General features: G+C 35.6%; 1 protein-coding gene across 1 annotated transcript in view; it reads right to left on the bottom strand.

The window, feature by feature from the left end:
- vimar (visceral mesodermal armadillo-repeats) overlaps positions 1-25,410 on the bottom strand; it is a 49,961-nt gene that overhangs the window by 5,778 nt on the left and 18,773 nt on the right. Inside the window, exons 6-11 of the mRNA XM_069828191.1 lie at positions 22,308-22,430; positions 15,649-15,795; positions 14,015-14,146; positions 6,175-6,295; positions 1,886-2,028; positions 1,380-1,512 (exon numbers count right to left, since the gene is read on the bottom strand). Coding sequence (XP_069684292.1) covers positions 1,380-1,512; positions 1,886-2,028; positions 6,175-6,295; positions 14,015-14,146; positions 15,649-15,795; positions 22,308-22,430 — 799 coding nt within the window. The remainder of the gene's footprint in view (positions 1-1,379; positions 1,513-1,885; positions 2,029-6,174; positions 6,296-14,014; positions 14,147-15,648; positions 15,796-22,307; positions 22,431-25,410) is intronic.

Below are 25,410 nucleotides of genomic sequence, written 5' to 3'. Positions count from 1 at the left end.
ACGTGGAAGGGCGCAATATCAGCAAGTGAGTTCGAAAGGGGCAGAATGGTTGGTCTACGGGAAGCAGGTTTGTCGTACAATGGCATTTCAGCTCGTATAGGGCATACTGCTACAACAGTGATGCATGTGTGGAACCAGTGGATAGAAGAGGGTCGTATGCAGAGACGAGCAGATACTGGACCACATAATGTGACCACAGCACGGAATGACCGTTATCTTGTCAGCATGGCCGTGACGGACCGTACATCTTCATCCACAGTGTTGAATCGAGTACTGCAACAGGTGTGGACCTGTCTGCATCAACGGTTCGTTGCCATCTTTTGAGGGTTGGACTAGTGACTCGTATGCTGTTGTGTCAGCTTCCACTGTCCAGAAACCACCAACGCCTCAGACTGCAATGGGCACGTGAACGCCGTCATTGGCGTGCTGAGTGACAAAATGTAGTGTTTTCGGATGAGTCTCACTTCAACTTGTCCTACAATGATGGCTGCATACATGTTAGACGCTACCATGGTGAACGCAATCTGAGAGCCTGCATTGTTGAGCGGCATAGCAGACAAACACCTAGTGTGATGGTTTGGAGCACCATTGGATACGATATGCGATCTCGCCTCCTACGCATTCAGGGCAATCTGAACACCAACCGCTACATTAGGGAGGTTTTAGAGCCCGAGGTACTGCCCCTTCTTCAGGCGACTCCACATGCCATATTTCGGCAGGACAATGTCCGGCCATATGTGGCGAGGATTATGCAAGCCTTTTTCGAAGAACGACGGGTATCACTGCTTCCCTGGCATCCACGTTTGCCAGACATGTCGCCCATCGAACATGTCTGGGATATGGTTGGTCGGCAACTTGTTCGTCATGGTCCTCCAGCACCCACTCTTGACGCTTTGTGAAATCGCATACAAACTGCGTGGAGGGAGATTCCCCAGGAACATATGCAGGCCCTCTTTGATTCCATGCCACGACACTAGAGGCTCTAATTGCAGCGCATGGAGACTTCACATCATACTGAAATCTCACGGTCACACATCAGGTACAGTTCTGTAATTCTAATCATTTGTGTATTGTCAGGTACCTAATCTGTGGCATAAATTTCATTTCAGTCACATAAATGAATAAATGAGCGAATTTATAAATAGACAGACGGACACAGACAGACAGACAGACAGACAGACAGAGAGACAGATAGATAGATAGATAGATAGATAGATAGATAGATAGATAGATAGATAGATAGATAGATAGATAGACAGATAGACAGATAGATAGATAGATAGATAGATAGATAGATAGATAGATAGATAGATAGATAGATAGATAGATAGATAAGAAACACTGCATAATCACTCACAGTATCTGTACAATTTCAATACCTGCTTTTATTTATAAGCCATGCTAATAAGCGATTGGCTTCACCCTGCACACCAGGATGATCTTCTGTTCCACACCAAGTCACCAACCTGCTTATTAGATCCTTTTTACGACCAAGTTTACAAGCAGCACTTCCTGAAAGCAAATAAGAGAACTTTATGAATTTTTTTTATTTTCTGAAGCATAAACTATTCTCAAAAGATACAGTTCATTGTTACTAATATAAAGGAATGGATTAAATTTAATTGAATGATTCCAATAAGTGAGCATTAAATATCCTAGGCTCATCTAAATGAGAAAAAATTTGAATGTTCATACTTGTCAGACATCTATTACTGTATAACATTACATTTTTACAACATTTATTACATACAGAATAAACTAAGCATACCCTATATTGTCAGGAAACTGCATGTTCCATTTTTTAATGACATGACGAAGCAGAAATCACAGTAAAACGAGGCCTTGTCATTTAGATCAAGACACTACATGTGCTCACTTCACTCACCTTGTCCATCTATGACCATACGCAGTGTGCCCAGTAGCTTGAACACAACAGGAAAAGTAGGGATTTCTAACATTGGATATACTGCATCCACTAAACCATCTTCTAAAACCGTAGCTTTGTTCTGACTTGGTATAACCAGATTCCTGCAATTCATAAGGAATATTAATAAGAAGCAGATGCTCAGACTATTTAAAAATAATAAACAAGAGAACTACTTAGAACGAGGATAAAAGCCATATTGAAAATAAATGGAATGGGAGATAATCTATGCTTCACTGAATTTATAGATTCACCTGTATGTGACTGAAACTTTTACTTATCTATTTATTTATTTAAACTGACAGGATTAAGGCCTTCTTTTCCATCCTACCAGATAGCACATATGAATACAAAAAAGAAATACAAACACTGATGAAAATAATACAAATTAAATTAAGGCCCTATAGACGGTCAACAGGGTCTAAAGAACACTATAGAGCTTCATCAAGCTAATACAAGGGGGGGGGGAAAGAGAGAGAGAGAGAACACCCATGAAACCAGAAGTTACACAAGCCTGCTGCAATAAACCAATGAGACCTATAGTTGACTAAAACATCAAATCAGTGAACTAAATGTTTAATTAATTTTGTCACACAACATAAAATGGAGACAGGTATAGAACATTCGTTATCTCGTGAAATCTACCTGCATGTCAGGGGAAGAAGAAATGGACTGAAAAGCTTCCATCCCTCACCACGATTCCACTGGTACCTAGCGAGCACACTTATGGTATGAGTTACAGCGCACACAAGCATTTGGTTTCATAAGATACGAATGACCTAGAAATGTGTCGTGCATACACCCATGGAAAGAGTGTACAGCATAAAGAGATAAACAGACCCACAGATTTAAAATGCCAGAGCTCTGAAGCAAATAGTCAAATTATGCACTGACTATACACCAACTGAAAAATTACCTCTTCTAATATTTGATAGGTTGCTGAATGGATCCAAAGCTGTACTGCAAGTTATGGAAAGGTGATAAGTAGGGGGCGGATGTTGATGAAAAGTCATCTTCTTATTTTTCACATTAGAATATAGAAATCCTTTCTATGTTAATATAACATAAAAAATAATTTCTTATACCGGTAATGCATTTTTTTGACGTTTTTGAACTAATAGGTCATTCTTATATTTTTTTCGGCATTTTTTGGTTATTTTTAATACTTTGAAGAACTTTTAGATCATTTGGAATGCACTTTACTTTCTTCTTTACCGATAGGTCTCTTAAATCATTTTCTAAGCAAATAGGTCAGTAGTAATTATCCACTGAATAAGTGAATAACAGTGAAGTTTGAGTTTTGTAGTTTGGGCAGATTCTAAAGTCCATCCCTCAATCCATTAAAGGCTTCACTTCACACAATAGAAGTAACATAAAATGCTTGACATCAGCTTAGTTTAAGTGAGGGCTTTGACCACTACTATTCTTTTGTCGGTATGAAGGTGTCTTTAGAATTTATGTTTGGAAGGGGGGAAACTTTCACCATGTCCTGGACATGACATGGTTTGGAAGGGATGTCTACTGTAATAGACAGTATTTTCAACAAAAAGATTGCAAGAATGCATGCTGTGCCCACAATTTTTGTCACTCACACTCCCTCATCTGGAAGATCTGGTAACAAAAGTGAAGAGCGGAAGGAGGAGGAGAGACAATGAAGGCACTGACATAGACCACCCCTGATTGAAACACATTGTAAACTCTCATTAAAATCTATAGTTTTCCCGTAAAACTTTCATTTTGTTGCATGTTCTTTTCCTTTATCTTAGCCAAATTCCAGAATGTTGCCTCCTCTCTCCGAGATTTGTAGGGCAGCCACTGAAACAAAGTGACTAATTTTTAAGAAGTTGTGCGAGTACGGTGAATAATATTTAAATGTTATTTTCTTTTAATTTTACGTCATTTTTCCATTAGTTTAAGGGCATTTTAATGATCATTTTAAGTAGATTTTTAGGTCATCAACATCCTCCCCCTCCCCCAGTGATAAGATATCTGCTACTATCCTAGATCAAACCAATCACTCACCTAACAAAACAACATATTCTCTCATTATCTTCTTTATCAGAGTACAATAACACAACAATTTTATATATATGTAAACTATAGACGATCATCTTTGATTTCTAGCCGTTAATAAATTTAACAACCTTATTTCAGTTTACTTTATTTCTGATTTTAAATTTCAGAATAAATAAAGTAAACTACTATCATGGTCTAAGCCAACTATATCAATGAGTACTTGCTGTAGACATTTGCTCGCTCTAGCAATTCTCGCTCATAAGTATAAAGTTTGCTTCCTCTTTCACAGGTCTAAGAGGAGAAGCAAGGGCCTTGTATAGCAGGGGTTATTACACATTCACTTGTGGCCAGGAACATTATAGACAATGACAGTAAATGTAGATGATCCCATTTGACAGTAATCTGAAGTCCATAATGAGACCTGCTTCTGCTCGAAGTATTAAACCCAACACTGACATCATTATCGCCAGCAAACACAGGAGGAGCACAAACTTGAAATGTTTGATAATGTCCTTCATTTATATCTAAAGACTAGTGCACTTCTAAGTTAAAGAACTTCAATTTGTACCCTAAATTAATTTATTTCAAGTAGTAGTACTTCATAAGAATTAAACCCTTAATTTACAATACATTGTGCAATGACTATAGAAAGGTTAGTTTATGTTCGTCTTTTTTTTCTTCTTCTTGAGATCATCATAATCAATTTTGTTATGTTTTATTATTCGGCAGAAAATATGATTTATGTAACTATTGTACAAAGATCAAAATCAGTTTAAGTTGTTAGTATAGGCCTATGCATTGTTGTTTTTTTCTTCAGACGACAGTATTACATGGAGATACAAATATTATTATTCTTGGTCCAACTATTATGCAGTTATCAGTTATTTAAATTATGTACAATCCTGCCCTTCGTGCTAGACGCATTCTTACATCAGGCCACATAATCGCAGTAATGTTACAGTGCTTGTGAATTCCTAGACGTGCAATGAAGTCTGACAAGACTGGTCTAAACCCAAGCAATAAATGGATATTCAGTACAATGAAGTCGGCTTATTCTACAACTTTATTTTAAAATGTTATGTGGTTGTTGACTAGTTACTTTATGTATGAACACATAAATCTTTCTGAACTCTTACTAGGGGGAGATGGCAACTAGGAAGCTGGAATTTCTATTTTTCATGTAATTACAGTACTAGCTTATAATAATTGCTATAAACTTAATACAGGATGTACAGTATTACAATTTTGATTTCAGCATTGGAGAAACTAGCGTTGAGTGACTTCCACCAATTTTGGAAAAGACACCGACGCACTTGAATTGCCAACATAGAAAACAAAAAATCACTACTTGGTCAAGAGCGCCACACTCATTCGTTTTCACCTTCATCTTCACAAGGATAATAAAAGCCTAAACTAACCAAACCTAAGCTAACCTGTTACTAAAATCCTAACCTAACCTAACTTGTCGCAGATTTGCCTATACAAGACATAACAAAAGCCTAAACTATCCTAACCTAACCTGTCACAGTTTCGTATATGCAAAGCATAATAAAAGCCTACACTAAACTAACCTAACCTGTCACTAAAATCCTAAACTAACCTAACCTGTTCACAGATTTGTCTATACAAGGTATAACAAAACCCTAAACTACTGTAACCTAACCTGTCACAGATAAGTGCGCAAGACATAATAAAACTCTAAACTAACCTAACCTTCATAACACTCCATTTTCCTATCTCTACACACTTCCCTAAGGTATGAAAATAGCCGAATTTTATCCTGCGTGAAACGTTCGTAATGTCTCGTAAGTTATGTTGGTACGACATGTAAGATGACTGAAGATGCATATCTGCAATAGGAAAAGAAGTCACTCAATGGTCATTTAACCAAGCTTTTTCTTTAAAAATCTCTCTTATGCAAACACATCTCCACACCGGACACTTTTTGCAATCTCTATGGTGTCCGTTATAAAGAGGTTTCACTGTACGTTTTATTTATTTATTTTAATACGGAAGAACCCTATTGAGCCTGAGCTCACAATTGAAGCAGTGCATATAAACATTTGTTCAACAACATTACAGTAAATTATTATTAAAGAAATTAATTCAGACACATACATAAACCATACATTACTTTGAAAGAAAACATTTTCCAAATCGTTACTATGAAATCATTAACACACAACTAATTTTGATCTATATTTATTAATCTGTAAAGTATACAGAATTGTTACCTGAGGGCACTAAGAAGAGCATGCTGCAATCTTATGTCCCCTGATGGAGTATTATTTTTTTCAACTAGTGCTAAAAGTTTCTTGCTCACACCAGCCTCCACCATTTGAATACAATGTTTATCTGAAAACAGAGAAGTTGAAATATCTAACACTCTGTGTAATGTTTAGTTTCTTGTTGTCATCAGGAACAGAGTCTTCAGTCTGTTCCATCCTCACTTTTCTGAGGATTTTCAAACGAGACATTCCCTGTTCATGGAGCAAGATCACTACTCAAGAAATACAGGTTGAACACATAACAAGAAATACACAACCAATCTGTAAAACCAGGTGCGTTGGGTCTATTGCCAGTTATGCTACCCAATGAAGCACAGTGGAAAACGCAATGTATGGGAGTGATTATAAAAGCCTATTAAAGAACAGAAGTATAATTGTAAAGCTCCTGTTGTTTTCGTAACAATACATACCATATTTAAACATGTAATAGACGCCCTGCATAATGGATGCACCCCAATTTTTCGCGTTAAAATAAAAAAAAAATCCTTGTGTAATAGACACATCTCATTTTAAACAAAGACCGTTTTAATAATATCAAAAGTCGTAAAATTGGATGCACTGCTCATGTTTAATTTCAAGTTTTTAAACAATGCATGGTACCACCACAGTGTAGTATATAGTCACGAAGCTTGAGGTGATGAGAGTACTAGGAACAATAGACTGTGCCAGTACTATTTCACATTGTCTGTGAGAGGCGACAGTAGTGATCCTAGTGGTTAGCAACTATCTATGGATGCATATTCCCTACGTATTGTGCTTCGTGACTGTATATACTAGACTGTGGTACCACTGCAATCGTGATTGGTTCTTTTTTTACGTGTGTAAAATATAGGTATTCTCCAATTAATAATGCAGTATTCTTAGGACATCTGCAATAATCATTGTATTTCGACAATGTATAAGAACCGCCTGAAATATTCAAGTTATAGAGCGAGTTTTAAGCCGAGAGTTATAAAATTCGTGAAAGAACACAGTCGAGAATTTACCATGTTGGAGTGTAATGTGCGTAAGTGACGGAAACAAAAAGAACCACTATTAAAAATCCCTAACAAATCAAGAAAATCATTTCGTGGTCCAAAATGTGGAAAGTATCCCGAAATTGAAAATATACTACTGGAATACATAATGGAGTTAAGGAACAATGGCACACCTTTAATACATGTTTTATTTTTCACTAAAATTTTTTCCTCATATAAAGGACGCATCTTAAGTTTTTTGTTATAAAAATCGAAAAAGAAAAGTGCGTCTTTTACGCGGATAAATACAATACTTATAAAGGCATTGTTAAGAGCAAATCAAATCTAAGTTACCAGCATTCTTAGAAAGCCATAAGGCTGATTTTGACAGAGAGCATGTTGGATTTTTCCACTTAGTTCCTATTATATATACAGTACACGAACACATTTTCCTTGTTGAAATGTATCTACAAAGAAGAAGTTGTACGAGTTGTGTTTATATTTCAGACAATGTTTCTGAGAACCTGTTTCTCGCCACTTAATGCAAAGTGCCAGCAAAATTGTACTGCCAGCTTAGTGCGAACAATTAACAAGGAAACCATACGCAACATGTACTGTGTCAGACTTAGAGGAAACAACTAAATGAGAAAAAAGAACATGCTGCCTATCAAAAAACAACCTCGTGGCTCAGTAAGAATGCTGGTAACTTAGGTCTGACTCATTCTGTATAACAAGAGACAGAATATTGTAAAGTCTGCTAATTCATAATTAAAGATAACACTTCTTTCTGTCCGTTATGATTTCAAAATAATATTAAAGATGAGAAAAGCATAAAGAAATAACGTGACCTATTTTCTCTTGGGATGCATGCACGGTAACACAGAAAAGCACCATGCAAATAATGAAAATTACAAATATCTAGGTAAAACACCAGACAAATCAGTAACATGATCATTTGAGAATTATAACTGTAAGAAGTTCATGGTCACTCGAACGTCCAATTATGTACCACTGTCTTAAAGAGAGGGTGTTTAAATTTGAGTCCATGTGAATACAAAAGATAATAGTTTCACATTACAACCTTCGAATTATTAAAAGTGAAATGCATATGCCTCAACTATCTCATAAAAATACCTCCAAATAAGTGGGAAACCACAGTAATATTAAAATACTTTCTAAGGAAATGGTGGACAACTTACTATTACTTTAATGAATATGAAGATGTGGAATTTAGTCTTTGAGACTTGCTAACCTGATAATATTTACATTGATTTTCTTTTGTTATACAGAAAAATGATAGAATATCAATGTTCATACTCGAATCACAATCATTTTACTAACATAGAGGTAATGAACAACAGTGGCAGCTGGTAGTAATTTTGAATGTATGTGCATTACCATAAGTAAGTTAGATAACTATTTCTAAGTAAACTGTGCAATTAGAATATGTGACCCATTGCGCGAAAAGGGACCTAAAGTCGTGAAAAAAAAATTTTACAGGAGAACAAAATAACGAGTTTAGTGTAAAAACTGCATTTCTATGTTTTGACATAATGCGCTACCTGTAGGTTTTCTTTACATACTAAACTAGGACGTAGTTTTACACAATGCTTCTTAAATACCTAAATCTTTCTAATTGTTGCAAAGAAAACAAGTGAAAGCTTTAATTGCATTTTTCTCGAAAAGTACATAATGTAATATCAACATTCAATAAGTAATATATTAAAAACTATAGCACCTAGAATCATGAATTAAAAAAAATGCTCAGTATTTCATCCTCTTTTTGAAACCACAAAAAACAAAAAAATGAAAAATCCGACTTTAGGTCCCATTTCCTGCAACTGCTTCGTTTCTGAACAAAGTATACACACAAAATTTAGGTATCCCGAGAGGTTAGTCTTGATGACTGCAAGTACTGTTGAATTAATTGCATGATTAATATGCTAAACATACTACAAATCTGGCTTTCAGGTATAGCTCCCTGTAAAGCTGACCTGAATAATTTCAAGGAAAAAATCGTTTACTGTTCGGTAACAGAAAATCACAAATTTAAGTCACACAGTAAATGTGCACTCAATGCTGGGCTCTGACGTTCTGTCAACCCACTTGAGGTAAGCGGATATAAGAGAAATAATTGAGCCGGGGTCTGGTGCAGTTCTTGAATAGCTCAGTCGGTAGAGCGTTGGCATGCTCAGCCAAAGGTTTTGGGTTCAGTACCTGGCCTTGGAACAATTTTTACCTTGGAATTATTCATAGTAAACATAAGTTGGGTTAAATGAATCTAATTTGTGCATGCATAATTTAATTGGTATGAAATTCTCAAATCTTTATCCCCATATTCAATCTCATACTACATTCTATGCCCCGTGCACAATTTACCCTCAAACACTGGCTTGTCACTAAACTCATCCAATATGTAGACTAGCAAAATCGTGAAAAATTTAAAAGTTATACTTTTTAAACACAATATAGCCTATAGTGTTAAACTTGAGCTTTGGTGACACATACAGCACCAAACTGGCTAGTTAAATTTTGGATGTGCACTATCTCCAATGCGTATATCCAGAAATCACCATTGGTGAACATTCACTACTGATGAGTGTCATTTAGATAGCACTAAATAACAGATAACTTCACATCTAAAAATCTCATTTACAAGTGCTAATGTGTGCTTTATCAAGTATAAATTAAAAAACAAGACTTGTATTAAAATGTACTGTATATACATATGTATGTGTGTAAGTGGCAGTTGCAGAACTCTTGATTAGAAATATACTAATATATAATTTAGATTCAACATAAGGTGCAGTGTGATAGCAATTTATATTCCAAAATATTATATATGTTTAAAAGTAGTGCTACCTCTATACTATTCAAGAAATTGGTTCAAGTGTGTGGTTTTATGAAACACGTTACCTTACATGAAGGTCTTATAGTAATAGTGATAATCCATCATGTCAGCATTTGAACAAAGTGCAAATATCAAATTTTGTCAAAAACTGTGAGAAACAAGTACACACATCCTTCATATATCCCATACTTCATTATTTGTTAATTTTTCTTGCTTTTCTTTCAAAAGACCAATTCTGAAAAACTCATATCAGAACTTCCTCCAGCATGTTAACAGTAAAGCAACATGGTTAACAGACTGAAGTGCATAAGGTGCCATAACTGTCACCAGTATCTATAGCAGCCATAGTCTATGCAAGTACTATCATGTGCAAAAAGTAACAGAACTCAGTGTACTTCTGTAATGGACAACAGATTGCTAGAAAAGAAAAGGACAAAATTTGGGCAGTTATTTATATATTTTTTAAAGATTTAGATTCCTTCAGAGCTACAACACTGCAGTAAAATCACATGACTTCGGTGGTGCCGTAATTTCTTAGTCTTAAAAAGGTAACATATAAATCTTTCTCAGCATATATGAGTTGGCTCAATGATGCTTTAACATCTACAGGGTTAGTTAAAAGTCCCACACCACCTAAATAACTTTTGAAGCATACGGTTCAGTGACATGAAACTTGGTATGTGAGAATAACCATATACTAAGAACTCAATAATGGTATTACCGAGGTTTCTCTACTTCCGGTTTAGCCGGAAGTAACTCCAACTCTCTTATTTTAAATGGAACACCCAATATATTTTTTTTATTTTTGAATAGTGCTCATTAAGAGCTTTTCAAAAAGTACCCACACTCAATACTTCTGTACAAATTCAGTGTTGCTAAGTCAAGAAAACAGAAAAGTGTATCGAATATTAAAATAATAAAATACTCCTTCCTTAACAAAAACAAAACAAAGCTAGCTTACCTTCTAAATTGTGTGTTCAAATTGGTAGCCCTCAGCTGCTTTACAATGTGTCACTCGATCATAGAAACCATTTAAGGAATGATTTAACCAGGCTTTAGGAATATCTTACTGTATGCTTCAAAAGTTATTTAGGTAGTGCATTTATTATTTTAATATTTGATACACTTTTCTGTTTTCTTGACTTAGCAACACTGAATTTGTACAGAAGTATCAAGTGTGGGTAATTTTTGAAAAGCTCTTAATGAGCTTTATTAATATATATATATATATATATATATATATATATATATTGGGTGTTCCATTTAAAATAAGAGAGTTGGAGTTGCTTCCGGTTAAACCGGAAGTAGAAAAAACTCGGTAATACCATTATTGAGTTCTTAGTATATGGTTATCCCCACATACCAAGTTTAATGTCACAGAACCACATGCTTCAAAAGTTATTTAGGTGGCGCGGGACTTTTAACTAACCCTGTATATTACCTGCTTTGGATAGTGTGTATGTGTATAGTGTTAAAATGTTTACATCTGGTACTCAATTCCCTTTATATGAATAATGAAGTTCGTATGTTAAAATTAAATAACACTAAATAGCTAAATTAAAAAAAAAAAAACAAACAAACAATTCGTTCAGATTAAATTTCTCTAACAAATTCTGCATTCAATACTGACAATTTCAAATGGTTATATCATAACAAAGGCTCAAATGTTAGTTACTATTGCAGGATAATAGATGAAATGAAGGGAAGGTGGAGAGTATTGGTGAAATGAAAGAGGGAAATGAGTGTACTCCGAGAAAAACCCTCTACAATGTCTCCTTTGTCCATTATAAATTCCATCACTACCTAGCCAGGGATCGAACCTGGGCCACCTGGATGAGAAACCAGCACACTAGCACTCCAGTCACAGACGTGGCACTGTAAGTAACTTAAGAGTTCAAAATTACTAAAATAATTTTTTTCTTTCTTTTCTTTTTTTCCATAGAGTGAAATAATTGTGCCACAATTAGTGTACCGTAATATGACTTAAACATTGAGGATTTTGAGGATAGCACATTAGCACTGTACTCTGACTCAAAGAGTATTTACAAGTGGCCGATGTTCTTGTTACAGACATGTGTGAGTTGGAGGTCAGCTGGGAGTTGAGCAGAACATGTGCCAGTTTATCACTGTTCATGTAAAACCATTTAGCAAGAAAGCTTTGTTATGCTCAACTTGATATGCTGGATCTGCAGAAATTCCCACTCCCTTGATTCCCCTCTCTTATTACTTGGCCTTGGGATGAACTGCAGCAATTATCGCTATACTGTACTTCTATAATCTTCTGGTAAATTCTTAGCTCCTTTTTTATGGATTGGTGTTATGTAACTTCAGTATGTCTTCTCTATAGATACATCTTTCAAATAGAGTCTTCAACATGGTTATTAATTTCTGTGGTGCATTCTTTAGTAACTCAGGGAAAATCCCTCCTGGTCCTGATGTCCTCCTTGTTTTAGCTTCAACTTCTGTACCATATGCTATAAGACCAGCTGAATTTTATTTCCTTGTGCTTCAGTTACTTTCCTGGGACATTCAGTAGGTGTGCATTTTTTCTATATGACGAGGAAGAAGAGGAGGCGGAGGATGTTGATGTTTATGTAATGATGATAATAAGTGGTGGATACATATATGACCCTGTGAAACCATTCAGTGAGATTACAATCATGTGACATAACCACATATTAGGTGCAATTTGCTTTTAGATAGTCCACACATTAACCTAAGCATGACAATTTCATATAATATGATGATTAATTGCTTTGGAAAACATATCATGTGTCTTCCACGTGTTAAATTTTATGTTACCTTGTTAACATGTTTCGGCAACAAGGTAACATAAAATTTAACACGTGAAAGACACATAATACGTTTTCCAAATTGATATAGTGTTAAAAGTTATGTAATCAAGATGTATGATTGTTTAATTGTCTACAGCAGCTGCAATCAACTAATTTGATCATTTGACTTCGAAGAAAGTGCACTTATTCGGGTTGGGGTTGTTTATATGACTACTTACAGTTCCGTCAAGAACACAACATGTTTCTGATAAACATGAAAGAATATTAAGTGTTCGCGTAGGCTTCCGTGTCTGGTGTACATGGTGTGTGGATAAGCTTCAGGGCTTCTACCGTGTTGTCTTGGTGTTATTGGCTGACTTTTCGACCAGTCACGCTTTCGGACCTTATGAGGGCCAGTATTTAATATGAATACTCCCCTTCACACAGACTCCAACCCGATTGGACCACGTAGGACCAAGCAGATGCCAGAAGAAGAACCTACAACCTATACTAAGGAACGAGAAACCAGGTATCCACATGTACGCGGCGCTCCCCCCCCCCCTTCATCCGGACAACGGGCACGGTATCAAGGTCACTCTTTCGGACCTTATGAGGGCCAGTATTTAATATGAATACTCCCCTTCATACAGACCTCAACTGGATTGGACCACGTAGGACCAATCAGATGCCAGAAGGAGAACCTACGACCTATCACAGCAAGTACTCCCCCCCATCGAGACTACTATATATATAAGTACTGGCAGACTATTTCCTTATCCAACAACTGCTCTGAAGATGGCCACAACACAGCAGTCGAAACGTCAGCCAATAACACCAAGACAACGCGGTAGAAGCCCTGAAGCTTATCCACACACCATGAAAGAATGTTATTTGTCTAGTTTTTTTTAACAAAATTATTCAAAACAAATATTAATAACACCACTGCATAGCAACAATATTTTTCTGAATGTATTAATTTCATTTTCTTGAGGTATTTACTCTTCAATCTTGAAAGAGCTGTTTCATGTATACTACTTAAGTTTAAATGTGTGGTTCCTATGGTTAATGGTCTTTACTATTGTATATTAATGGTTGTCATCTCTTCTTGTTGATTTACTTTTTAACTCAGAATACATTTCAAGACATCTCAAGGTTTGTAAATTGCAAATTAAATTAGCACAATGCACGAAAATATTTCAACTCACCTGTTCTAGCGAAATTTCCCATTGCAAGAACGCCAGTAATCTGCAAATCCTCATCCCCTGAGCTCAACCAGGCAACCATCTCTTGAAAAACTTGACCTTTCCCTTCAGCATACAATGCATTCATACTAACATCTGAAACAAAAGTTTTTGTTTGAATATTGAATAATAGTGTTAGCAAAGTCGCAGTATAGTTTTTTAAAGAAGTGTCTAACTAGGAGTCCCATCTGTAACAACATTAACTTCCGAGTTGGTTTCATTCCCTCCCTTCCTAATTCTCCTTTAGTAATCATGGAACAACTAATGTTACCAACATTCTTAAGGGATGTACCTGGATGGTGCACAGCGAAAGTACGAAGGGTAGTCATAAAGTTTTAATTATCACCTCGAAAAAATGAAGCTGCGACCATGAAACTTGGTGATGGTGTTAGTCCTTTTCTACATATTCACCCTTCAACGCGACACATTTTTCCCAACGATGGATGACTTGACGGAGGCCTTGGTTGTAGAAGTCTGCATTTTGACTGTTCAGGAATTGTTCCACCTCAAAAATCACCTCGTCGTCATTCTGGAAATGCCTGCCACGCAATGGTTTCTTCATCCGAGGAAAGAGGAAGAAGTCACTGGGTGCCATATCAGGAGAATACGGGGGATGAGGCAAAATTTGATAGTCTAAAGAAGCAGCATGTGTGACTGTGTCCTGTGTTTTTTGGGACATCCAAGGTGTCGCGGTAAGCTTTCCAAGGGGGTCCTTTTGCTTTATGACAACGCCCCAGCTCATTCTGCACAGGACACAGTCACACATGCTGCTTCTTTAGGCTATCAAATTTTGCCTCAACCCTGATATGGCACCCAGTGATTTCTTCCTCTTTCCTCGGATGAAGAAACCATTGCGTGGCAGGCATTTCCAGAATGACGACGAGGTGATTTTTGAGGTGGAACATTTCCTGAACAGCCAAAATGCAGACTTCTACAACCAAGGCCTCCGTCAAGTCATCCATTGTTGGGAAAAATGTTTCACGTTGAAGGGTGAATATATAGAAAAGGACTAACACCATCAAGTTTCATGGTCGCAGCTTCATTTTTTCGAGGTGATAATTAAAACTTTATGAGGCTGTAACTGCAAATTATTTTATAAAAATGCAATATAAATTCCGTCTTTCTGACCAAAATTTAACATGATTGGTGGTTGGTTGCCAATATTTCCAGATATGGTCACTCAGATCCTTTTGGATTCTGCTAGTTTGACAGTGTGAAATATTTAATTTATGAGCTCGGCACCAGCAAGGCAAAATTCACTATCCCTGACGATAATATGACAGGCGAGAATATTGAATAGCAGAGATAAAATTGACGTAAGCAAAAAGTGGCCTATAAAATTTTCCTGAACTCTACTCACTCAGGAACAAGATTCTTTTATGTGCCATAAATTTATAACACAGATTTCCCAGTTTTTCTTCCCTTCTACATGGAACCATCAACGTCCAGTTACAAAATTCACTGAAACATCTGAGACAATGATTTTACCCATCTTATTAATTATGATAAGTGTGTCATGTGTATATTTTGTTTCATAGCCCTGTTAATTTCAACATCATACTACTAATGACGACATTCAACAAAATTATTTTCCTTACCACCCGTAAGAATGAGTACAATCAGGTCACAGGCCATCTTCATAAGATTTCTGGTTTCATCATCATCCACTAAAGGTTTATGTTTCTCCAAGAGCTGCACTAGTAATTCACATAAACCTGCATGTGCCAAGTGATTTTTAACATTTTCTGTCAAAGAAAAGAAACATGTAACAGAATTCAGGATCAGACATCTTAAAATTATATTAAAAACAATGAGTCACTGAAATACGAATCAGCATTTGTATTAATGTCGAGTGTACAACTAGTTCCTGCATGCGGGCATATTATCAAGGTCATGTTAAGGTAAGTGTTCACTGATCTGCATCGTACGTGCTGCAAGAGCCGCATGAATCACAGTTTCATATTATTTGCATTATTTTAAATAGACATGCGTCAACAGACCTGCACTGCAAGAATTGCCACTTGGAAATTGTGGTTGGATTACTTAGCTGAGCAACTCTTTTGATTCATGCGGTACGTATTGATGACATCAGAGTCGAATTCTGGTTAGTGAATGATACAACAAGAATTATGTCTCCATTTTCTTCTTGAAGTACAGGATTTCTCATTGGTAAGCTAGGTAAAATGGCTACTTCAAGGACAGACGTAAATTTTTCATGGGTCATTCAATAATACTGGAAAAATTTAACAGCTTCCATTAAATTCAGAAATAAAGCAGTGGCGGCCGCTGATCATGTTGTAGCATTGCACAATGACCAAGTTTTTCCCGCACATTAAAATTTTGTTTATATTAAATAACTAAACAGATTTTAAGTTTCCTTCTCGTCCAATTGAAATATATACATATTTTTATTTATATATCATTAAAAAATTCGAGTATAAAATAATCAGCTTTTATAAAATTCATCAAATTGTGAATACTTCAGAAGTGGTCGTTGTGCGGCTCAAGCAACAGCAGATTCGTGTAGCGGCTGGTACTGAAGGTAGGCTCAGTTCAGAGTTCCCTATCCCAGCAGTTAGCACAGCTGGTCGCGGCAAAGCTCTTGCAACAACCGGAAGCAAATAGTTCTTGTATTTGCTCGTAGATTGCAGAAGTGACCATTCCGAATGGATACATTCTCTGGATGAATAGTGACTTGAGACGAAATTTTCCCGATTTTTTCCGAGTCTTCATTTCTTACGTGGTTTCTCACTTCCTGTTTCCTGACCAATGTGCAGCTAGGTGAGCACGTGGTCCAGTCGTTTTATAATCGTGTGAAATCCATTTAATCCTCTCTTAAATATTTATTTTTTGTTGGAATTTAAATAGTTTTATGTGAATTGTGCTGCATAATACAATTTTTTTTTTATTGGATGTTGTATTTTCGTCAAGTTTGTGACATAGGTATGTAGGCATATAATGTTATGAATTTTGTAATTTGTTTAAAAAACAGGAACTTTTCTGGAGTTTAATGAGTTTTATGTGAAGTGATGTTTTCTTCAAGTTTGTGATATACATGCATTTACCATTACGAATTCTGTAAATAGTTTACAAAACAAGAACTTCTCTGTACTTTCTGACGAAGAAAAATAAAACAATTAAAGAACTTGGTAGACCATTGCCTGATTTAAATATTGTCCAGTCAGTTACTACGGGAAAAAGACAGTTCAAGGGAATTTTTAGAAAAGAAATTTACAATAATCATGACTGGCTTTATGGCCGTGAAGTGAAAAACGCACTGTTTTGTTTTCCATGTATTTTGTTTGATTGGGAACAGTCGTGGACAAGAATGGGCATTACTGATATTAATCATTTAGTACCAGCATTGGATTAAAATGTTCATGACCATGTATTGATAAAGGTAACTAATTCTACCCCACTCATCACAGAAAGTGCAACACCTAGACCCAAACTTCACTGGCCGCCACTGAAATAAAGTATGAAATTCCCCATGGTCTAATCTTTTGCTGTAGATGTTATGCACCCAAAATCATTTATATCACTTCTTCTTTCTTCGCTTTTCATCAATGAGTAGGCAGACAACAATAATTTCATCACTATCACTCATGTTTGACAGTCACATTCAACTCCAAGTTGTAGAATGACAGAAAATTCGAGTTCTCAAATGCATGTGATGCAGATGATATTGATACTGATCAGTGAACGCAATTGTAATAAATATTGCGATTCGTGCAGCTCTTGCGGTGCGGATCAATGAATGCTTATCTTTAGTAAGCTTGTAGCTCAACAATAATAAAATAAAATAACTTAAATATTATTTATAATGCTAAAGAGCAATAACAGAGTATAAATGATAACTTGAATACTATTTATATCACTAAAGAACGATAACAGAATATAAATGATAACTTGAATATTATTTATATCACTAAAGAATAACAAAATAAAATAACTTGAACAAGGCCCGAATTCACAACCTTCGAATTATTAAGCGAACATACTACCCCTGCTCTAAGAGACACAGACGTGAGTGACTCCTGCTTAAACATCTTAGTTCCGAAACAGCTTCTATAAGAGCACGCATCATGTAACATCACCGTTATCCGAAGTGGACTTGAGAAAATACAGTGAAACCTCTCCTTATGGATACTCCTCATATACGGAGAGATTTTTATGTCCCAACTGAAATAATATAGAAATAATGATAAATTTAACTCTCGTTTATGGATACTCTCAGACACAGACACGGACAGCTGTTTCACAATCCTAAAGCTTGCTTTATCTCCTGACTGCAGACAGAACTTGGATTTCAAGATCTAATGTGGGTTACAAAAATGGAAAATTTAGTTTTGAGAACTGTACAGAAATTCCTTAACATGAAAGAAGGCAATAAGGGTCTCGTAGGCTACCACTAGCCCAGCTGGCTACCCCTTGTTAGCTGGAAGCTGGTGGATAAACAGAGTCATAAAATTTAATCTGTCTGAAGGGTCCAAGGTTTCCACGATCGTGAAATTGTATTCGACACATGATAGGAATAATAGGATTATTCTCTTCACTTCAATGAGTTGTACTGTTTCGAGAGACATGGCACCTGAACGTAAAGGTTAATTTGAAAACTGTAAATTACAGAACTGCATAACTGTAGACCTAGAATAAAATTGCATGGCACAGTACTGTATTTTCCTTTTTCGGCCTTATCTACTGTAGTTCAAAGTTGTAAAGAATTTACTGTAATACTGTATTTAGAATTAAACTACAGTAATACATTTCATTTAAAGTGTGAAGGGATTACATAATGCATATTATAAATTTACTGTTAGATTGAGGAGCCTCCCTCCCAATAAAGGACACCTCCCAGATGTGGACAGATTGTTACGTCCCTTCGATGTCCGTAAATGAGAGGTTTCACTGTATTTACTGTTCACGAGTGCGGCCACTTTTTTTTTTTTTTGACAGTTGTACATTCATAATGATTTTAATAAAAGTGCATAAAACTTAATATTAAACTTTTTTATTCACATTTCTGATAATCCTACTTGTCTGTGGTGTAATAATCAAGATGAAGATCTGAAACACATTCTTCTATACTGTCCATCCATAAACCACAAAAGAAGTAAATTAAAATCATCAGTACCAGTTGCAGAAGACACAGCCCTGCAGTATATATTGACTACACCCCACCTCTGCCTACTAGCAACAGGCATCTATAATGAACACCGATCAAAATACCCCTCATTTCTCGTGAAAAACAACAACTGAATAGACTACAGTGGACTATAGTGGACTTTATGTTGTCAGCAAACAGCTGGATACATTAAGAAGATTGATTATTAATATTATTGTTGTTGTTTAGTCAATTGTCCGAAGACAGGTATGAACCTCATAAGTGACACCAATCAGGCATCACTCATGAGGCAACTAAGCCTGGAGATAATGGGGTAGGATGACCAGTTCCTTTCCCGCTCCATTGCATACATCATTGATTAGCTACATATTACACTAATCAGACTTCAGATGTATATAAAGAGTTGTTCTTCCTCTGACATATATCATCAAGTGAGATGTACTGCCTGATAATAGATGTTCATATCAGCCAGAACCTCAATCAAAGGCAAACCTAATAACCAGGGAAAGGATTTATATGTAAATACATATTTACTTATAAAGCTAATATAATTTATATTTTGCATTATCTTTATGTTTCACAATGTGTAGGGTTGAAAAATCCTACTTTTATTTTCCATATTTTTCCATATTTTAGAGTTTAGTACATATTTTCGTTAATTTCCATATATTTTCCATATTTCATATAAAACAGTCCATATTATATTAGGTTTAACAATAAAACAAAACAAAATTCCATTAACTTTTAAAAATACATTTCAACAATAGAGATTTAAACACATGTTCAGTAATCCCTTTAACATCAGAGTTATTTGAAAATTAGCAGTCCTATCAACAATGGGAAAGTAAGTTACAAAACTGTATTAATTTAATTTAAAATTTTTAACAGACTTCAGTTGTGCAGCTCAACAGTTAAATGCCAGTCAGAGTACACATAGGTTCAGTTTTGTAAATCATACTATAAAGACGGTAAATATGCCAAAATTACGTCATTCAGTCAATTTAAAATCAAAACTAACAAGTTACATTTCAGAATTTAAAGAAGATGGTTTATCAACTGACAATAAAATATTATTTTGTAATTTGTGTCAGTGTGCAGTATCATCTACACAAAAGTTCCTGGTGCAACAACACATTACAACTAGTAAACATCAGGCCAACAAACAACTAAATTCCAAGCAGAGACAATTGTTTTTAACACAACCAACAACATCGAATGTAAGATCTGAGTTTAACATCGACCTGTGCCGTTCTCTCATCTCTGCTGATATTCCTCTCTACAAACTAAAGAATAAGGTCTTCAGGGAATTCCTTGAAAAATATACTCAACATACAATCCCGGATGAGTCAACACTTAGGAAGACGTATGCTCCATCCATCTACGATGAGACAATACAGAAGATAAGAGATGAAATTAAAGATAGTTCAATTTGGGTTTCCATTGATGAGACTCCCGACAAAGAAGGTAGACTTGTTGGTAATGTAGTTATCGGTTTGTTAAGTGAACAATATTCTGAACGAATTCTTTTACATTGTGATGTTCTAGAAAAGTGCAATAACAAAACTATAGTTAAACTGTTCAACGAAGCTATGGGTATCCTGTGGCCAAAGGGTATTATGTACGATAATGTGTTATTCTTTATTAGCGATGCTGCCCCTTATATGGTCAAAGCTGGACAAGCATTATCTGTTGTATATCCTAAATTGACTCATTTTACTTGTGTGGCGCATGCATTTCATCGTGTGGCAGAAGTGGTCAGAGACAATTTCCCTAAAGTAGATTTGTTGATTTCATCAGTGAAAAAAGTATTTCTCAAAGCTCCCAGTAGAGTTAACGTGTTGAAAGAAATGTACCCTGAAATTCCATTGCCACCAAAGCCAATTTTAACTAGATGGGGTACATGGCTAGAAGCAGTTGAATATTATGCCGAACATATAGACTCTATTAACAATGTTCTCCTTGCATTGGACTCTGAAGATGCAGTCTCAATTGATACTGCGAAAACAGTTACCTGTGACATAAGTGTGAAGAATGACTTAGCTCACATTCAGCATACATTTTCATGCATCATAAAAACGCTCAAAAGTCTCCAAAATAGGCACCTTTCACTATCTGAAAGTTTTGAAATTATAAATAGTACTGTGGAACAACTGAATCGTGGTAGAGGTAAAGTTGCAGATGCAGTAAGAGCTAAGGTGGACACTGTACTTTCAAAAAACCCTGGATATGAAGAACTACAAAAGGTTGTTGCTGTGATGAGTGGTGAATCAACAGTGAAGATTAACTTGGACTTATCCCCAGCAGACATTGTGAAATTGAATTATGTACCAGTTACTTCTTGTGACGTCGAACGCTCTTTTAGTCAGTATAAATCTATCCTCAGAGACAATAGAAGAAGATTCACTTTTCAGCACTTGAAAGAAATGTTTGTAACCTATTGTTATGGTAACAGACAATAAAAATTGTGTTTTGTTGAAACTACATTGGAAGATAAGGTACGTCCATTATATTTTTTGTTTAGTTTGATTAAAATGTACCAATATTTAACGTACATAGTCATTTTTTTATAATTTTAAGTCCATATTTAATTCCATATTTTGGTAAAAATAACTACATATATATTTACATATTTCATATATTTTTAGTCCATATAAATCCGTTCCCTGCTAATAACGATGATGCTCAATTTGTTGCGTGTGAGAGGGGAGGGGGCTACAAGCATGGCTGGTGTAGAGCCTCAACATCTCGAGATGTCACACTGCATGCTGCCACAAAGACAGTGGTTTCCTTTCTTGGATTTATCGCTCCCAATAATGAAAAGAGTTTGGTTCATATGACAATCTTACTCATTCCAGCCAGTGGAGGAAGCAATAAAGTGACACTGTTTTGGCTGATCGCTACAAGTGTTCCACCATACAGTTATCTTTTCTTTTTTCTTAACAGGTTGTTTTGCGTAATCCCTCCATTCTCTCCCCCCCCTCCCTCCCTCTATCTCTCTCTTTCAGAAAGTTTAAATCTACATTTCAGAATGATACACTTCTTCAAATTGTTAGTTCAAATATAGGTATTTGGTAAAGCACAACTACCAAGAACCCCGCACCACTGTTTAAACGTTTCTCTGAGAAAACTCACCATTTTCTGCTTGTTCATGCAAGAGCTCCAGACACACCTCACTAACTTCAGGGGAAGATGATGCACCCAATACTTTCACTGTCACCTGACACAGCCTCTCATCCAGCAATGAATCACAAGACACTAAAACAGCAATGTATAACTATAATAAATGGGACAAATATTCAATATTTACGTGGCATTATATTTTATACAATGATTTCTCTAAATTATTTACTAAATTAAAGATTCAGTATTTTTAGCTGACAATTTGATACATAAAATATGCAAAACGAAAATATCATTTTAAACAAATTGGAGGGGTAAGAATGAGATAATCCACTGCCATACTTCTTTGTGCGAATTGGTAGACATATGGGGAAGCTATTAGTAAAATATTATAAAAACTACTCAACAAATGACGTAAGTATACGCCAAAGAAATTATGTTGTTGTTTTCTAATGCCAGGAATTTGACAATGAAGTCATTTGATCTCTTGCACTCCAATATTTTTCAAAGATATTATCATGACCAGCCACTGAAAAATGGCAAGTTGTAGCCGATTTAAGTGAACACTATATTTTAACGTTTCGGTGGCTACTTCATTCACACACAACCCCCAGAATGTCTGGAGGACCACACCTGCTGTTGGTCAACGGGTCCATTGGACCTAGCTGGGAGATCTTGTTGATCACCAGCTTTCCCTCCTTAAGCCACTGGAGGACGATTTTAGTGCCATAGCAGGTCAGCTCTAGGAACAGAAAAGTAGAAAGAGGAGGAAGTAAAGGGAAATGAACCCCTAGGCCTCGAATGCTCTAATGCCGTCAGGGTCGAAGAAAGTAAGAGTTCAGTCAGAGGACTGGATAGGAAAGGGTAAAGAGGTAATTAGGTATTGGTTAGAGGAAAATTATACCAAATTCAGTCATTAACTCCTCAAGCTGACCAGTGCTAATTGATGAGTAGCCCCTCCCTTTAGTTCAGCTTGTAAAATTACGCTTACTAACAGCTGCACCACGGGAAGGTAGGGATGGGACATTGGGTATTTGTCCAGGTTGGCTCCTTAAAGCCTTCAACGGGCAGGATTAATGGCTCTCCCCCCTGTATCCGACAGATACCTTTTGCAATATTGTAAACCAGCTATAATGGTTGAAGGGGGGGGGGGGGTTTCTCAACTGCAGGATGGTTGAGAATAAAAACTACTGATCAACTTGTCAAGAAAAGAGACATTAGGCAAAGATAAAATTTGACCGACACATATCAAGCAAATTCAGTAATTAGTGATATGCACATAACTTCAATTACTTGAAAAATACGGAAAAAATATTTTTATAAATCAGTTTATCATCCCATATCATCGTTATAAAACAGTTGTGGCAATATTCAAACATTGAAACAAAATGAATTCTTACTTCACCAAACTATGTTTATGTAACACCATGCCATGGTTAGAAATCATGAACTTTTTCGTAACAATCTTAGGTCAGAACTACTGCCTTTCAAGATTGTGGATGATTTTGCTCACAAAATGTTGAACAGACATTACTATTCAGGACACAATTCAAAATAAAAATAAGGTGGATTACAACTGTGATATGTTCTCCACATCACCTGAACAAAAGACATCTTATTTTTAAACTTAAGCCAAAGAAATTATGGTATGGCACCTAATAACATTGGACTCTACACCTTTAACACGCTTTCGTGTAAAATTTTGTCTGTGTGACTAAGGACTACGTATATCATTCTCACCCCTTCAATTGCTTGTCAATTGAAGTCTTTTGTATTTTATAACAATTTTTCTTTACTATAGGCAATAATGGTCTACATAATGAACTTCTGTTGTGAAATAATGCTAATTTTTATAAATTGAACATTGCAATAAGATTTTATTGTAAACTTATATTTAAACATTGATAAAAAGTATACATACGTTTACTAGTATTTTTAAAGAGTTAAGAGTGACTTACACTGTTTTGCTCTTTCCTTTTTATTAATAGTCAAAGTGTAAAAAATTTTGTTTTTAATTTTTTCTTATCGAGTTTCCAGTTAATCAATTAATTATGAACTACATTAAAAAATTAAAGAACATTCTGAATTCTCTGAGATCAATAATAATAATAATAATAATAATAATAATAATAATAATAATAATAATAATAATAATAATAATAATAATAATAATAATAATAAATTTAAATAATAGGCCTTTAATGGCCTGTTATGGTCTCCTTTTCAAGGCTCAACCTATGAAGCTTTTTCCTCAAGGCGTAAAGCAGAGAATCTGTTGAGGCAAGCTGGAATAATCCATTATGTTGGTGTACTGGAATCAATTCTGCCTATAATTAGTACAACGTTCATGAATAAGTGTTATTTTTAATTAATTATTGATTTATTTTATGATCAAGTAAACTGTAGCCAGCAGTTCTTCGTAAAAAATCTCATTTCTGTGGTTGTTATGTGTTGTATGTCTTCATTTTGGATAATCCAGGCTTCACTACCATACAGGAGCGTAAGCCTTGCCAAAAATGTTATGTTTTTATTCTTGTATGTTTTTGCACTTTAGTTGTTGTAAAAACTTGATTGACAATTCTAAGCACATTGTTGAAGCTGTGAATTTTCTGTGATATTTCACTTTCGGTTTGTTATGTCAAATTGAAACTTAAATATTTAAACAAATTTACTTGTTCTAAAACAGAATTCTCAATGCAAATTTTACTACTGATAGACATTTTACCATAATGTTCACGTAGGCTTCCGTGGCTGGTGTACATGGTGTGTGGATAAGCTTCAGGGCTTCTACCGCGTTGTCTTGGTGTTATTGGCTGACGTTTCGACCTACGACCTATCACAGCAAGTACTCCCCCCCATCGAGACTACTATATATATAAGTACTGGCAGACTATTTCATTATCCGACAACTGCTCTGAAGATGGACACAACACAGCGGTCGAAACATCAGCCAATAACACCAAGACAACGCAGTAGAAGCCCTGAAGCTTATCCACACACCATTTTACCATAATCTTTGTTTTGTAGAAATTCCTGCATTAAAACTTTATACTATTATATTAAGATGGTGTATTGAAGAGTATAACTCATCTTCATTATTATTTTTATGATTCTT

Source organism: Periplaneta americana, chromosome 6 (assembly GCF_040183065.1).
Source record: "Periplaneta americana isolate PAMFEO1 chromosome 6, P.americana_PAMFEO1_priV1, whole genome shotgun sequence".
In the NCBI taxonomy this organism is placed as follows: Eukaryota; Metazoa; Arthropoda; class Insecta; order Blattodea; family Blattidae; genus Periplaneta; species Periplaneta americana.
Note: the sequence above shows the minus strand (reverse complement) of the source record. Positions and strands in the feature narration are given on the sequence as shown.